The sequence below is a fragment of the Contarinia nasturtii genome, unplaced genomic scaffold (assembly GCF_009176525.2).
Source record: "Contarinia nasturtii isolate CC-2019 unplaced genomic scaffold, AAFC_CNas_1.1 Cnas_scaffold_695, whole genome shotgun sequence".
Classification (NCBI taxonomy): Eukaryota; Metazoa; Arthropoda; class Insecta; order Diptera; family Cecidomyiidae; genus Contarinia; species Contarinia nasturtii.
In genome coordinates this window covers 828,219-842,504 of record NW_022198046.1, presented here as the reverse complement: position 1 = coordinate 842,504, position 14,286 = coordinate 828,219, and the positions used below count along the sequence as shown (strand labels likewise).

Here is a 14,286-nt window from a genome sequence, read left to right as displayed (position 1 = left end):
CACCAGTCGTTCAACTGATCAATGGCTCTTTGGAAAATAATGGCATCAATGGGCGATTGTATTGTTCGTATCAGTTTTAGATCGTCTGCGAATAATAAAACAAGTGCATTTGTTACGGTTTCGACAATGTCATTAATAAAAATAATAAAAAGACATGGTCCCAAGATACTTCCCGCAGGTACTCCCGATGACACAGTGAAAGTTCTTGACTTTCTCTCCCCGATTCCAACAAATTGTGTTCGCGCTGTCAAATATCCATGGAACCATTTGACAAGTCGTCGGCCGAATCCAAAGTTCACCAACTTCTGCAACAATTTCTTGTGGTTCACACGATCGAAGGCCTTCTCAAAATCTGTGTACAGCACATCCGTTTGACACCTTTTGATCATTGAGTCCATCGTGAAATTAATTTTATTACTTATTATTATTTTTACGATTACAATTAATTTATATCGTTTTTACGCTTTTTATTTATTTATTATATTATTTTTTAATATTTATGTTACTCATACATAACGTTCGCAGCCAACAACATTAATTGTGTGTGAAAAATAATTAAATTAAATTGAGAGCAAATGTTATTCATATGTTTAATATTTTTAATTATTTTTTTATTAATAATTTTACTATAATTTCAATTGCAGCAATTCAATTTAGAATTATTTTGGTTCAGAAAACAATTTTATTTCAAATTTTGTATTGTGGTAACACTGATTCGCGCGAGATGCCTGCGAAGAGAGCGCTAAACGTCAACACAGCTCCAAATAAATGCTTGCGCGCAAAATCGAATAAACACTGCCGCTGTCACGACTTCGTCGCCATCAATTTTAAACCAATCATATTTCCCATAGAAATTATGAAAAAATGAATCCAACCAAGAAGTCTCTTATAGATGAACATCTATCAAAAATTCAACAGGAAACAAATGCGACATTGAATAATTTCAAACAATTTGGTTTCAACGTAGATAAAATGTTTATGAAGCATTTTTTGAAAGTCTCCATTGATCGGCAAGTTTAACACATAATCAAATTTAATCAAATTTATTTTATCAGAATTGAATTTTTCAGAATGGAAAAAACCTGTAAACGCTATCAATCTGAAGGAAAATTGGAAACATCAAATGAAGTTCCAAATGGAAAAACAATGAGTTCGATGGCATCACACACAGAAGTATCAACAATCAAATCGATGAAACGTAAATCAGACGAAAGCTATGATAATGTGGAAGACCCAAAGAAGCTGAAAGTAATGCCATCGATTGGCACAGGTTACTGCTATGAAAATTTAATAACATTAACATACTCTCAATGCTCAATCTTCTTGTGTTAATATGCCATCAATATCGATAAATAATGTCATCTCTTAATTTACGTAGGTGCTGATGATTTCACCGTATTCTATTGCGACCATTGTTTACATCCAAATGGATGCACCAAATTATTCAGCGGTTCGATTGATGAAGTATACGAGCATTGGTTCACAACTCACCTGGACGAAACAATTTCCAAACCGTTCCACTTCCAAGCTGTTGGATTGGCAAGATGTTTTAACTGCGATAAAATTGGCACCTATCGTGATTTGGAAAATCATCACAAGGAGCAGCATAAATCAACATATTTTGTAATCACCGATCGCATAAATAAAAACAAGTGTGGCATTTGTCATTTCGAATATGGTGATGTGGTCAAACATTTCAATGCCATTCACAAAGTGATTTATCCACCGATTGCATTCAATCCGATTTCATATTCGGAAGAAAGAATAACTCAACTCATGGCAATAAATATTGAAAAGGAATGTCATTGCATTGATTGTGATCAAAGATTTAAAACATGCAACGAACTTGTAAATCATCGTTCAGTTTCACACGATGGCAAAATTATCGACACGCAAAGCCATCAAACAGAGCTGTCCTATTTATATTGTGGTTTTTGTGAGAAAAAAATTGATGGCGATGCGTATTTCAGTCATTTTTTGGAACATCCATACTCATTTCGGTGCTCGAAATGTAAACACGAATCAGACGATGTAGCTGAATTAGTATTCCATGAAAGAAGTTTACATGGTGTCGACAATATGCAAAAGCATTGCGGAAATTTTCCAAATTGGTTGAGAAATAAGTTTCTTAATGCAAAAATGGTATTTACAAATGGTCTTGTGTTGAAAGTTCACAATGCACTTGGCACCAAACTCGATGATAGCAAAACACTGAATGAATTCATCAAAGACTATTTGAACGGAAAAAAGGACAGCCTCAAACAAATGATAAAAGTGAAAAATCCAGCAACACTACATCGGAATGATGATAAGGCACCGGATGAAAATACCATGCTTTCTGAATTGCTCAAACAATTAAAATTGGACAAAAGTTTATACATCGGCGGTATTTTCGGTAGTGTACGGAACATTGATAAGGAGAAAATATTTTTGACGCTGTGTCAAACATTACAGCTGAACATAACGATGGAAGATGTCAAACAAATTGAGATGCACGATCAAGACGGAATGGTTGTTGAATTCTTCAAACTTGGAGCAAAGAACGATTTTTTGAATCGCAGTCAAAAGCAAACTATCTGGTCGAATGAAGTGTTTAAGATGTCTGACAATAAAAAAAAGTGGAAAATTGTTGTTCGCCATCATTTGACCCCATTTTATCGAAACATTGATAGATTTGCATCGAAACTAAAACACGAAAATAAAATCCATTCATTTTGGATGGACATGAATGGTTTCATGGTTAAATGCAAACCCACTGAGCGTGGACGTCCTATATTGTCAATACAACAACTGCGAAACTATATTAAAGATGTTTAGTCTTAATTTACAGAAAAGTCATTGTCATCATTTGTCCCATTCGAACAAACTTTATTTTTTATACAAAACATTGATAAATAAAATTGTTATGACTTATTTAAAAAAAAGTGGATTTTTAATTGAAACCTCTTTCATTTAAACAATGAATTCAATTTATATATAGCATGCAAGAGCGTTCTACATTTTTTCAATGCAAATAGAATTTGAATGGTAAAAACAGTTTCCTGATTTCAAATATCGGTCACATCAATAAAATGGTTGATGTTGTGGCATCACTGTATAAACAACGAAAACAAACGACAAGAGTCAAGCATAAACACACATTGGCGTATTTTCAAGCGAACCGATTGTGTGTTAGTGTGTTTGAGTGTAATAATAACGTTTTGCATTTTATGTATTTCACGCAATCAAACGGACGAACATATTTGACAGATCAATGAATACGGCGACACACTAAATTTTGGTTTGTACCAAAAATTTATTTTTATTTTTATTTAGAGCTTGAAAAGGTATGTATTCAATAGTTATTATTATCAACTAAACTCAGTACCCTGAATTGAATGAATTAATATCATTTGTCATATTTGTTGTTGGGTTCTCATTGTTTTTTTTTTAATTACGTCTTATTTTGATGCGCAAACTTTTTCAGTAACAATGGATGAAAGTGTTACTAAGACCAAAATGGACGAACATTTGATGAGAGTCGAACAAGAAACGATTGCTGCACTGGATAGCTTCCAAAAATCTGGTTTAAAAGTGGACAAGGAGTTTATAAGCGATTTTCTGAAGGTGTCAATTAATCGGTAAGTATAGAGACTATATAAGAGAGAAAGGGTCTGTTCTAAGAATTTGATATATAATTCAAACAGTTTGACCCAGACATGCATATGCTATGAGGTTGATGTAAGGTCAAACACATCACGTGGAACACCAAGTCCAGTAACTACAAAAACAAATGCACATTTCATTGATTTGACCGATTCGCCAGAGGTCCCGAAAAATTCGAAACGAAAATCGAAAGAATTTGTCATTGTTGAAGAAGATTTGGAACAGCCGAAAAAGCTGAAAACGATCAACGCGAATGCAGCTACTGCTTACTCTACTGGTAAGCTGCTGATTACACATTGCTATATTATAAAATCATTCAAATTAGTAATAATTACTGTTTTATGTGTAGACTACAATGTCAATCAATCACACATGAAGTGTACAATTTTCTATTGTATACAGTGTTTGGATCCAAATGACACCGACAAATCGTACAGCGGCACCATTGACGATGTGTACAAACATTGGATGGTCAGTCATGAAAGTGGATCGTATTCAGAGCCGTTTAAATTTTATGCATTCGCGTTGTGCAATTGTTACCATTGCAATGAAGTTGGTACGTACCAGGATTTGGTAAAGCATCATAAGGACCAACATAAAGACGAACAATTTGCGATTGTCGACCGATTAAATTTCAACAAATGTGGCATTTGTTATTTCGAAGACGGTGATTTAATCAAACATTTTCGTAACTTTCATTCGAAAACATCGAACTTCTTCAATCCAGTCCATTACGAAAAAAATCGAATCGAAGAACTGCTAACAATTAATGTGTACAAAGAACCACGATGCATATTTTGCATTGAAACATTTGCCAATCAAACTGAATTAACTGAACATTACACCGCATCGCACCTTGGCTTCAAAGCAGAAACTATTTCGGGTTGTCGCAATATGCCGTCGTATTTGATTTGTGGCTTTTGTGAGAAAATCGTTGAACGCAACCTTTATTTGAACCATTTCAAGGTACATGTCTATGATTTTAAGTGTGAACAATGTGCTTTTCAATCAATGGATCTCGTGCAGTTAATCTTACACGAAAAAAATGTACACCGTATCAATAGTCTAAGTTACCATTGCGCCACTTTTTCCACATGGTTAAAAGAACAAAACCTCACCACAAATATGGTCTTCGAAAATGGTTTGATTTTGCAAAATTGTAATGTGCTCGACACCGAATACGATTACAGCAAACCGGTCATGACATATATTGACGAATATGTGGATTTGGCAAGAAAACGTGTCGACCGAACTGAGATGAATGGGACTTCTGGTGAACGACGAACAACAGAAATGGATGGTTTACCAACAGATTCATCGTCGATTGCTGAATTGCACGAGCAACGAAAATTGGCCAATAATATCTATATAGGTGGCATCCAACATCAATCAAAGGACATTGATTTGCACGATATTTTTCTTAATCTATGTCAAAAACTTGATATAACTGCTAATCGCGACGATATAAAGGAAATTTACATGTGCAAATCGATTGGATTGATAGTAAAATTGCGGTTCAACGATTTAAAAAAGTCAATTATTCGCGAAATAAATAACAAATGTATTTATTCAAATGAATTGGTTGACTTGGATATGGGCCAGGAGCCCAGAAAAATTAACATTCGTCATCAAATGACAAAATTTTATACTGATATCTGTATTGCTGCAACAAAATATCAAAAACAACGCGATCTTTACTCATTTGATATATGCTACGATGGCGTCCTCATTAAACGGAATGAAATGGATAACGGGGTTGTCATTCAATCCAAACAGCAACTCGTCGACTTGATGAACAGCAACTCGACTGAATATCAATAAACATGGAGCTTCAGAATATGAAGTAAAACTACAACAATCTTTTATAATCATTTTATTGGAATATGATTCAATCAACTTTATTTACTTTTATACTGACCAATTTATACGAAATAACAATTCGTAATGTAATTGCTAAGCACAATCGTATTGTACAAAACTAAGGAAACACAATACTCAGTTATAGTATCCCTCAATAAAAAATTATTTCATTATAATTGTACAAAAAATAGTGATGTGTTTTAGTTTTTTTTGTGAAAAAATCTATATTTTAGGCCATTTTCGACCAAATACATGAATAAATTTAGGAACTTTATTTATTTAGGTATTTTTGTGCACATTTTAACGTACATTCATTGAATATTTTGTTGAGAATGACTTCAACGTCTTGACTGTCATCGTTTTCAATTTCTGGGTCCCATTGTGTGACGTCATCTAAATCGCATTCTGATTGAAAATTATCGATACCAAATCAAATTTATTTAAATGAATGAATTTTATCTTTATTAGCATTTTGAATGTTTTGAATTTCAAACTCGAAGTTGAAATGCTTGTAGTTCATTACTTGGAGTGTATTTAGATGGTTTACTTTTTGCCAAACAATCGAGAATATACGGAATCATCAGATTGAAATATGTGAGTAATTAAGTCGATTATTGGCTAATAGTTGACAATTCAAAGCTGTATTGAAATTGTATTCACTTACACAAATGACATATTGAGATATACATCTGTTGTACGATGTGCTGTCACGGCGCAGATTTTAAATATTTATTATTGAAATGTAATTTTAAAATTTCTTTTAAATAATACATTGTTTTGTTATATCTCTTTTGACGATTTCGAAATGATTGACTATTTTAGATGAAACTTATTTTCACATTTTTACTTTCATACAACAATAAAAACATTAGCATTAGTTAGACATTGGACTAGGATTGTGAATGTGATATATGTGTGCTTGACAGTGGATTTGGCCGCATAGGAAAAACTGAGTTGTGATGATGCTTATTTGGTGCCTTGGTTCAATAAGCGCTGAATTTCGTTCAACAATTCCATTCTTCTCGTCATTTGGTCCGGAAAAATTCTGTTGATCTCACTTAGATATGAATATATGCGACGTCTTATGATTGTATTGGCCTTTAAAATAAAAATACATATGTTTTTAAAAACTTCTTCGATTTTTTTTTCAAGTCAGCAAAATAACGCACCGATCGTTGTTGTATTTGTTCCCGCGTTTGAACTGTAGTTTGCCGGTCACTATGTGACTCTTGTACCGAACTAACAGTGCACTGCACTGCCTTGTCTTTGACTCTTGGATCTTCGGTTTGCGTTGAAGCAACCATTTGACGTGGAACCATTTCTATGCAATACAATAATTCAAAAAATAAAATGAAAACTGAACGAATTTTTCGAGAAAAAGGTGAAAATTACTCCATCAAATTTACTTTACCTTCGATCTGTTCATTGATTTGTTCGTCACGCGGTAAATCTTGTTCCATGCACTGAATGCCCTTATTTTGAACTGCTATTTCCTCAGTCTGCGTTGAAAAGTCGAAAACATTCCGTTTGCAATGACATTCAACACTCTTCTGAGCTTGATCAATAACCGTCTCTTCGATTTGTGGATCTTCGGTTTGCGTTGAAACAACCATTTGACGTGGCACCATTTCTATGCCGACGATGTTTTAAAAATAATTGAAAACTGAATGACTTTCTAGATAAAGAGGTGAGAAACACTTCATTGAATTTACTTTACCTTCGATTCGTTCGTCACATGGTAAATCTTGTTCGGGCGAGACACATCGAAATTCAAAAACATTCAATTCAGTAATATCACTGAAAGTCAATACAATCGGTTGACTTTTGTTGATCTCCGTGCATTGAATCATTTTATTTTGAACTGCTGCTTCAGTTTGCGTTGAAAAGTCCAAAACATCTCGTTTGCAATGACATTCAACATGCTTCTGAGCTTGATCGATACCCTTTTCTTTGACTTGTGGATCTTCGGTTTGCATTGTACCAAACATTTCTACGCAAAACAATAATTCAAAAATATTTGAAAACCGAACGTCATTTTCGATAAAGAGGTGAAAAACACTCCATTGATTTGACTTTACCTTCCATCTGTCTGTCGATATCATCGTCACACAGTAATTCTTGTTCGGGCGAGACACATCGAACTTCAAAAACATTCAATTCAGTAACATCAATGAGAGTCAATACAATCGGTTGACTTTTTTTGTTCTCCGTGCATTGAACCTCTTTATTTTGAACTGCTGCTTCCTCAGTCTGTGTTGAAAAGTCCAAAACATCTCGTTTGCATCGTTCACAATCACATTCAACACTCTTCTGAGCTTGATCGACTTCTGGATCTTCGGTTTCGATTGTAGCAAACATTTCTACGTAAAACAATAATTCAAAAACATTTTAAAACCGAACGCCATTTTCCATAAGGAACCGAGAAATACTTTATTGAATTGACTTTACCTTCGATCTGTTTGTCGATTCCTTCGTCAGACGGTATTTCCTGTTCAACATTCGACTCGGAAATATCATCAAGTTTCAATACCATTTTCGGTCGAATTTGTTTGTTCTTCATGCATTGAATCTCCTTATTGTGAACCGCTGGTTCCTCCAAAGCATGAGCTTGAGAATGGCTTGTTGTCTGTGAAACAATATAAAATATGAAAATGTAATTTCGATATCGAATGATTTCAATTTGATGAAGAAAATTTATATCAGTTCGTCCACTTACTGCCATGACTTGAACATGCTGTTCAGTCCTTTTATTGACATCAAGATTAGACTGTTCTGGCTTCTTTTTAATTCCTTGACCAGTATTTTGTTTTGATGTAACAGCATTTTGATTGATCGGATTCATCCGATTGAGATTTCCTCTTGCTTTCTTGGCAGGAACTTCAATGGGTTCTGATGCGGAGTCATTTTCTGATTGACCAGCATTGCCCTAGAAAATACGGTTGAATCAAATCGAAATGTCTTTGCATTCATTGCTCTTGAATTACCTTGCGTTTGCGCAAAAATTTACTGACATTCGCTTGAATGCTATCGACGCTCATGGTTGAAGTAGTACTTGATCGACGACTTGATTCAGACGATTCGGTTGCTTCGATAGCATCTTCAACTGCATCTTCGATATCATCACAGCGAAATTTTAAATTGTCCAAATAATCTGGCCATGATTGGATATCAGCCAAGTTTTGATGAATCTGAACGATGCGTTGCTTAAGCATACTTCTACTAATGTGTATTCCGGGCTTTTGTTCTGACTTTATTATCAGGTCTTGTACGTTAGTCTCGTCGCGAAAGATATGCATCGGCAAATAAATGAATTGTTTTTGGCGATCAGTTGAAAAGCCATGTATTTTATCCTGTTCTTGTTTTGATAGAGACCAAATCGCTGCATTTCTGCACAAAATAGCGCAAAAACAAGATAAGCAATAGCACACGATACATCCAATGCGTATAACAACTTACATTTTCACTTCGGAATGTGGCCAAACGTATTCGAGTCGTGTCAAAATAGTGCCATCCCAATCGTCCAATTGGTTCAGCAGACGATGATATTTTTCACATTCTTTGGTCAAAATAAATTTTGGTGGATTTTTACGTTTGTCCTGCTTGTATTTCTCACGGACAAGTGATGCAATATTTGTACTTTGCCGAAAAATATCCAACGGCAAATACATAAATTGCCTTTTCGCAGCTGGATCGTAGTTAGATATCGACGTGAATGCCATCGTAAACAATAAATGTAAAACGAAATGACCATCAAATGCAATTGCTTTGAAATCAAACGATGTTTGACATAAACACAGGTCACTGCATGCACTTGTCACAACGATGGTGAAATAAAATGTTCGCACTTTAATCCGAATCAACAGATTTCCATATAGAAACTACGCACATGAATTAATTCAGATTTTCAGGTATTTGATTTGGTCGGTGGAAAAATTTGGACGAAAAAATGACGAAAATGTGAAAAATAACAAATTACTTCAATTGACAAAACAAAACAAAACAAAAAAAAAATGTGCACAAATACTGAACAGTGCAATAAGAGAGTGAAACAACAGTTAACTGAAATGTGAATTGTGTGTTGTGAGCGACTTTCGTCTCGACTGTACCTTATAAATGGCGGCATCTGTCAACATTATGTTTATTTATATGTCATTTTCCGAAAACGGTTCGGGCAACATCAACAGATTTCAGTATTTTTTTATTGCAAAAAAATCAAAAGAATGTCATTTTTTCTTGGTGCTTATTTTTCATCAAAGTAAATCATTTCATTTGCAAAAAAGTCCATTATATTGCTTTTTCCAAATAAATTAAATCGTTACAAAAGAATAACCGCAATGTATGAACCGTGATAGTTTGGTTAGGTGCGGTAACAGACAATTGACAATTTTTATTCCTTATGTGAATAGTAAAACCGTTGTTTTCATATTTGAATAATAAAAATGGCACAATCCATGGATATTTCGGTGGAATCAGCCATTGATTATGTTATTCATGGCATCACCTACGGTGAGATCTTTCAACCGTAAGTACAGCAGTGTTCAATGCATCATTTTACAGCGCGATTGATTGATTTGTGTATTATTTATAGGCCGCTAGCACTGTCGGAGAATTTGACTTGGAATGCATGTCGAATTGATTTTGGTAAATCAATGGGCAATCAAAGGGGAAAAAGATGATGAAGAAATTAAGGAAGCGGATCGATTCAATGCCAATCTATGGCCATCGAATTCAGTCTGTCGACAAACTACGTTGTGTATGTACTATATGTATTTCATTACTCTACAATTCCTGATGCATTCCTTCGATTCTGTTCCATTATCGTCATTCACATTAATTCTATAATAGATTTTTCAAATGACAATGTCGATGCGACGATGATTATGATGGAAACAGAAATGTATGTGAGATAGAAACACAGAGTGTGTGTGTTTGTGTGTGTTTGTCTGGCCGAATGAATGCATGAGTAAGTGAGTGAGTGAGTTGAGGAACCATTGGGAATGTAAGAAACTATAAAGTTTTGACCGCACACAAACGCACACACATTGGAAAAAACAAATTGCTGACGAATATTTTTGATTTGTTGTGTAGTAGAGAGATGAGCCGGGGTGTTCACACAGCAGCATCAAAGCAACGCCACAGCGACATTACATTGGGCAGCGAATGTACGAACATACGAGAACAGTAACACACACACAAAGAGAGGGAGAGAGAGAGAGGGAGAGAGAGAGAGGGAGAGAGAGAGAGATTTTGGTGAGTAGATTTGAATCAACTCCTACTTACATTTGACTTTTTGACAAAAGCTCTACTACTGGCGCCATCTCTTTACACGAAGTCTAAGTAATAGATTTTTTTGTGTATTTCTCAAGTTTGAGATAAACCGCACATTGAATTGCGTTGAATTGTAATTTAATAAATTGTTCATTTTTTTTTTAAAAACATTTAAGTAATAAATAATTTTTAAAATGATATTGAATTTAAAATACAATAGAATAAAATAAAATAAACTAAAAACAAAGAGAGAGAAAACAGTGGAATGACAACAATCAATGTTGTCACTCACACGAACTTTTTTCTACACGAACAGTATTAGAATGACAAAAACCGAAATGAAGTGCACATGTATTTGAACAATATTGATCGCTCACATTGAGCGTCTCTACATACATACACAGTGCGCATAAGCGAACGAATCAACGTTAAGAATTTTGAACATGTGATTCAATGAGAGCAATGTTATTCGCAAAAATACATGGGCATTTCACTTTGGTTTATGTCATCGCATATACCGGCTGTCAACGATGAGCATGTAAACAAATTGTCATTTTGTATGATGCTATGTTTTGAGATTTCATATTAAATTAAATTTTTTTCATCAAAAAAATTGCTAAGTGTGCTCGATTAATTTTAAGTGAAATTTGCAATCAAATTTTAAATGCTACGAAATTTCAAGTCGAAAGAAATATTGCTCTACGCTGTGTGTATATTTTTATTTAATTTTTTTGTAATGAAGAGAAGACCGAATAAAAAGGCGTTTCATATGACGTGGATTGGCGGCAGTAAACCATAAATATGTATATAATAACTGTTGTGACTTCTATAATTCTTCTCTTTGATTTCGTTGACATTTTTTATTACCAGTTATTAAATTACAATTCAACGCAACTAAATATGTATGTGAATATGCGATTTCTCTCAAACTTAAGAAATACACAAAAACTTTTATTACTTCAACTTCGTGTAAAGAGATGGCGCCACGTTGAGCGGAGTTCGGCACAATAACACAGAAGCCCATATGACGCAAGTCAGGGTTGATTTGAATACTGCAGCGGTTATGGTGTTTGATAAATTTGTATGTATATTATTTTAGCCAGCCAGTTGAAAACAAGATGTTTACAGTTTGTCGCAAAAGGATTGAAATTTTATCAAATGAAATGGCATCACACACACACACACCAAGGCACAACGAATGCTGTCACTAATGCTAACAATACGTTCGATTGTTTTCTAGATTGAGTAAAACAACATACCGTTACCGGCTTTCGGCATGTGCAAACATGAAAATAGAACTATACAGTGCTAGTAGCCATTGCAAAGTGAAATACGCATCAGCCGCAGACATTGAACAGCAATCGAAGTGATCGGAAGCAAACAATATTTTGTCTTCTTAATCCGTTGATATAGTTTAGTTTTAAAACATTTATTATTCAGTCAAAATCATCGACACAAATTTTTTTTTAAAAGTGTGCTCACAACACAAATTTTTTTAGCATCGAACACTCGCATTTCCTGAAGTTTTTTTCCATTCGTTTGTCACAGAAAAATACAGTGATTGAAATTGGTCAAAGCCAATTTGAAACGGGAGATCAATTTTCGAATTGCGCATGAATTTAACGGGAAAAAAGTCAAAATTAAATTCAAATTCTGTAGCAACACGAACTAAAAGGTATGAATAATTAAAAATATTAAATTTGTCATAATTTTGTTGATATTCAAAGTGATATATGAATTTAATTGTGATCAATTTGTTGCAGTACTACGCAATAGTGCTAACAATACGTTCGAACAAAACAACATACCGTTACCGGCTTTGTACATGTGCAAACATGAAATTAGACATACAGTACTAGTAGCCATAGCAAAGTGAAATACGCATCAGACTCAGACATTGATTGAACAACATTTGAAGTGATCGGACGCATATAATATTTTCTCTTCTTGATCTTTCGATACAATTTGATTTTTAAACATTTATTATTCGGTAAAAATCGACAAAAAAGTTTTGTTTTAAGTGTACTGACAACACAAATTTTTTTTTTAGCATCGAACGCTCGCATTTTCTTGGGGTGTTTTTTCCGTTCGTTTGTCACAGCAAAGTACAGTGCAGAGTCGTTCGCCGAGTCATTCGCCAGCTGCAAAAAGATCACGAATAGATGCCATCAGTAATGCACCAAGTGGTGTGGTTCCAACAAAAGCTCAAAGTCAAGCACCAGAATCAGGTACCGTTATTATTTTTTAAAATAAATTTGCTACTTTTTTCGATGAATTTCTTGAATACAATCGATTGCATTTGATACAGTGTTGTTGAGTACGAAATAAAAGTGGATTTTTTCTTAATTTCCGCTGTTGTTGTTTCACCTCGTTTTGCTCTCATTTCGTTTTGGCGTTTCAATGGCTTTTTTGTCGTTGTCGTTGTCGTTGTAGCTGCTGATGTTCATGCGGCTGCCACTGCCGATGTCGATGTGGATGGCTGTGGATTGGCATTTGGTGCATTCAGTGGCACTTGATTCACATTTGATGGTATTGCTTGTGTTTGGCCATCATTGGTACATTCAATTCGTTCATAAAATAAAACATACGCATCACGGACAATTCTTTCGGTATTTTTAATAAGCGACAATTGTTTATCATTGAATAGGTAAAATGATTTATTCGTTGGATCATCATCGTTGCCACTGTTCTTTGATACCAACGTCACATAGTGGCCGTGATCTAAGTCGTTCCCCTGGCAACAATGTCACAACAACAACCGAATAATGTTACAACATTGGAAGATTTGCACCGGTCACGTCTGCATGTTTTTTTTTTTTTTTTTCTTCGCTCTCTATTTGGATACTTTAATTTTGCTTAATTTTAATCGAAATCACATTAAAAAAAACAGGAAAAATTATTGAAAGAATTATTATTGAATTGTGTACAAGAAAAACATCAAGTTTAAGTGATTTGAAGTAAATTAAAGAAAAGAAGAGGAAGAAAACGAACGAAAAAGTGTCTCATCATTGTTGTTAGTGTAATTGACGGTACAACATGAGTAAATTGCATTGCTGTGTTGAAAATGGTTGTGACGGATTACGCTATTCTGGTCTGCATTTGAACTGCATGATTTGTGAAAAAAAGATATATGTGGCATGCATGAGATTATGGGATGATGTTGTGAGGAGTTTCTTGATAAAATTTGGACTTCTACAATTGACAGATCCAGCTAAAAATGCTTTTTCATATGTTCGCGACAAGCGTGTTGAAGATGAATTCAAAAAACTCTTCAGTGCTGAATCGCCTTTCGCAGTTACATGTTTTACATGCTGGTCTCGGAAGCAATTTGACAACGAAAAAAAAACAAACATCGAACAAATCGTGACCAATAAATTTGAAGATCTGAAAAAACAATTGCTTGCTGATTTCAACAAATGTCAACCAGAGCCTAAAACATATGTAGACGCAAAAAACAAAAAATTGGTCGATTCAATGTGTCAAACTGAGGGTCGTCGCGCAATGAAGAATAAA

General features: G+C 34.4%; 3 protein-coding genes and 1 long non-coding RNA gene across 4 annotated transcripts; 3 read left to right on the top strand and 1 right to left on the bottom strand.

The window, feature by feature from the left end:
• Positions 1-777: 777 nt before the first annotated feature.
• Positions 778-2,892, top strand: LOC116341072. Its single transcript, XM_031767929.1, has 3 exons — positions 778-1,010; positions 1,071-1,270; positions 1,379-2,892. Exons 1-3 carry the CDS (start codon positions 865-867, stop codon positions 2,815-2,817), a joined length of 1,785 nt encoding a protein of 594 aa, XP_031623789.1. The 5' UTR covers positions 778-864; the 3' UTR covers positions 2,818-2,892.
• A 318-nt stretch (positions 2,893-3,210) lies between these two features.
• On the top strand, positions 3,211-5,677 carry LOC116341339. The gene is made up of 4 exons (XM_031768332.1): positions 3,211-3,326; positions 3,467-3,620; positions 3,687-3,922; positions 3,995-5,677. The coding sequence occupies exons 2-4, from the start codon at positions 3,472-3,474 to the stop codon at positions 5,464-5,466; spliced, it is 1,857 nt and encodes a 618-aa protein (XP_031624192.1). The 5' UTR covers positions 3,211-3,326; positions 3,467-3,471; the 3' UTR covers positions 5,467-5,677.
• LOC116341338 lies at positions 5,654-9,505 on the bottom strand. The gene is made up of 9 exons (XM_031768331.1): positions 8,962-9,505; positions 8,490-8,892; positions 8,222-8,431; positions 7,954-8,131; positions 7,584-7,865; positions 7,223-7,495; positions 6,917-7,135; positions 6,675-6,826; positions 5,654-6,603 (listed from the first exon to the last, which is right to left on the bottom strand). The coding sequence occupies exons 1-9, from the start codon at positions 9,222-9,224 to the stop codon at positions 6,472-6,474; spliced, it is 2,112 nt and encodes a 703-aa protein (XP_031624191.1). The 5' UTR covers positions 9,225-9,505; the 3' UTR covers positions 5,654-6,471.
• A 370-nt stretch (positions 9,506-9,875) lies between these two features.
• Positions 9,876-13,516, top strand: LOC116340758. Its single transcript, XR_004201108.1, has 7 exons — positions 9,876-10,027; positions 10,094-10,258; positions 10,594-10,755; positions 11,873-12,448; positions 12,537-12,763; positions 12,824-13,001; positions 13,421-13,516. It is a non-coding gene; the product is annotated as an uncharacterized LOC116340758 (long non-coding RNA).
• Positions 13,517-14,286: the final 770 nt, after the last annotated feature.

Coding starts and splice junctions, on each gene's coding strand:
- LOC116341072 (XM_031767929.1), top strand. CDS start 865: ATGAATCCAACCAAGAAGTCTCTTATAGATGAACATCTATCAAAAATT. Junction 1,011..1,070: donor TTGAAAGTCTCCATTGATCG/GCAAGTTTAACA, acceptor TGAATTTTTCAG/AATGGAAAAAACCTGTAAAC. Junction 1,271..1,378: donor AATGCCATCGATTGGCACAG/GTTACTGCTATG, acceptor TAATTTACGTAG/GTGCTGATGATTTCACCGTA.
- LOC116341339 (XM_031768332.1), top strand. CDS start 3,472: ATGGATGAAAGTGTTACTAAGACCAAAATGGACGAACATTTGATGAGA. Junction 3,621..3,686: donor CTGAAGGTGTCAATTAATCG/GTAAGTATAGAG, acceptor TAATTCAAACAG/TTTGACCCAGACATGCATAT. Junction 3,923..3,994: donor AGCTACTGCTTACTCTACTG/GTAAGCTGCTGA, acceptor TTTTATGTGTAG/ACTACAATGTCAATCAATCA.
- LOC116341338 (XM_031768331.1), bottom strand. CDS start 9,224: ATGGCATTCACGTCGATATCTAACTACGATCCAGCTGCGAAAAGGCAA. Junction 7,136..7,222: donor ATGTGACGAACGAATCGAAG/GTAAAGTAAATT, acceptor TCGTCGGCATAG/AAATGGTGCCACGTCAAATG. Junction 6,827..6,916: donor AATCAATGAACAGATCGAAG/GTAAAGTAAATT, acceptor TGTATTGCATAG/AAATGGTTCCACGTCAAATG.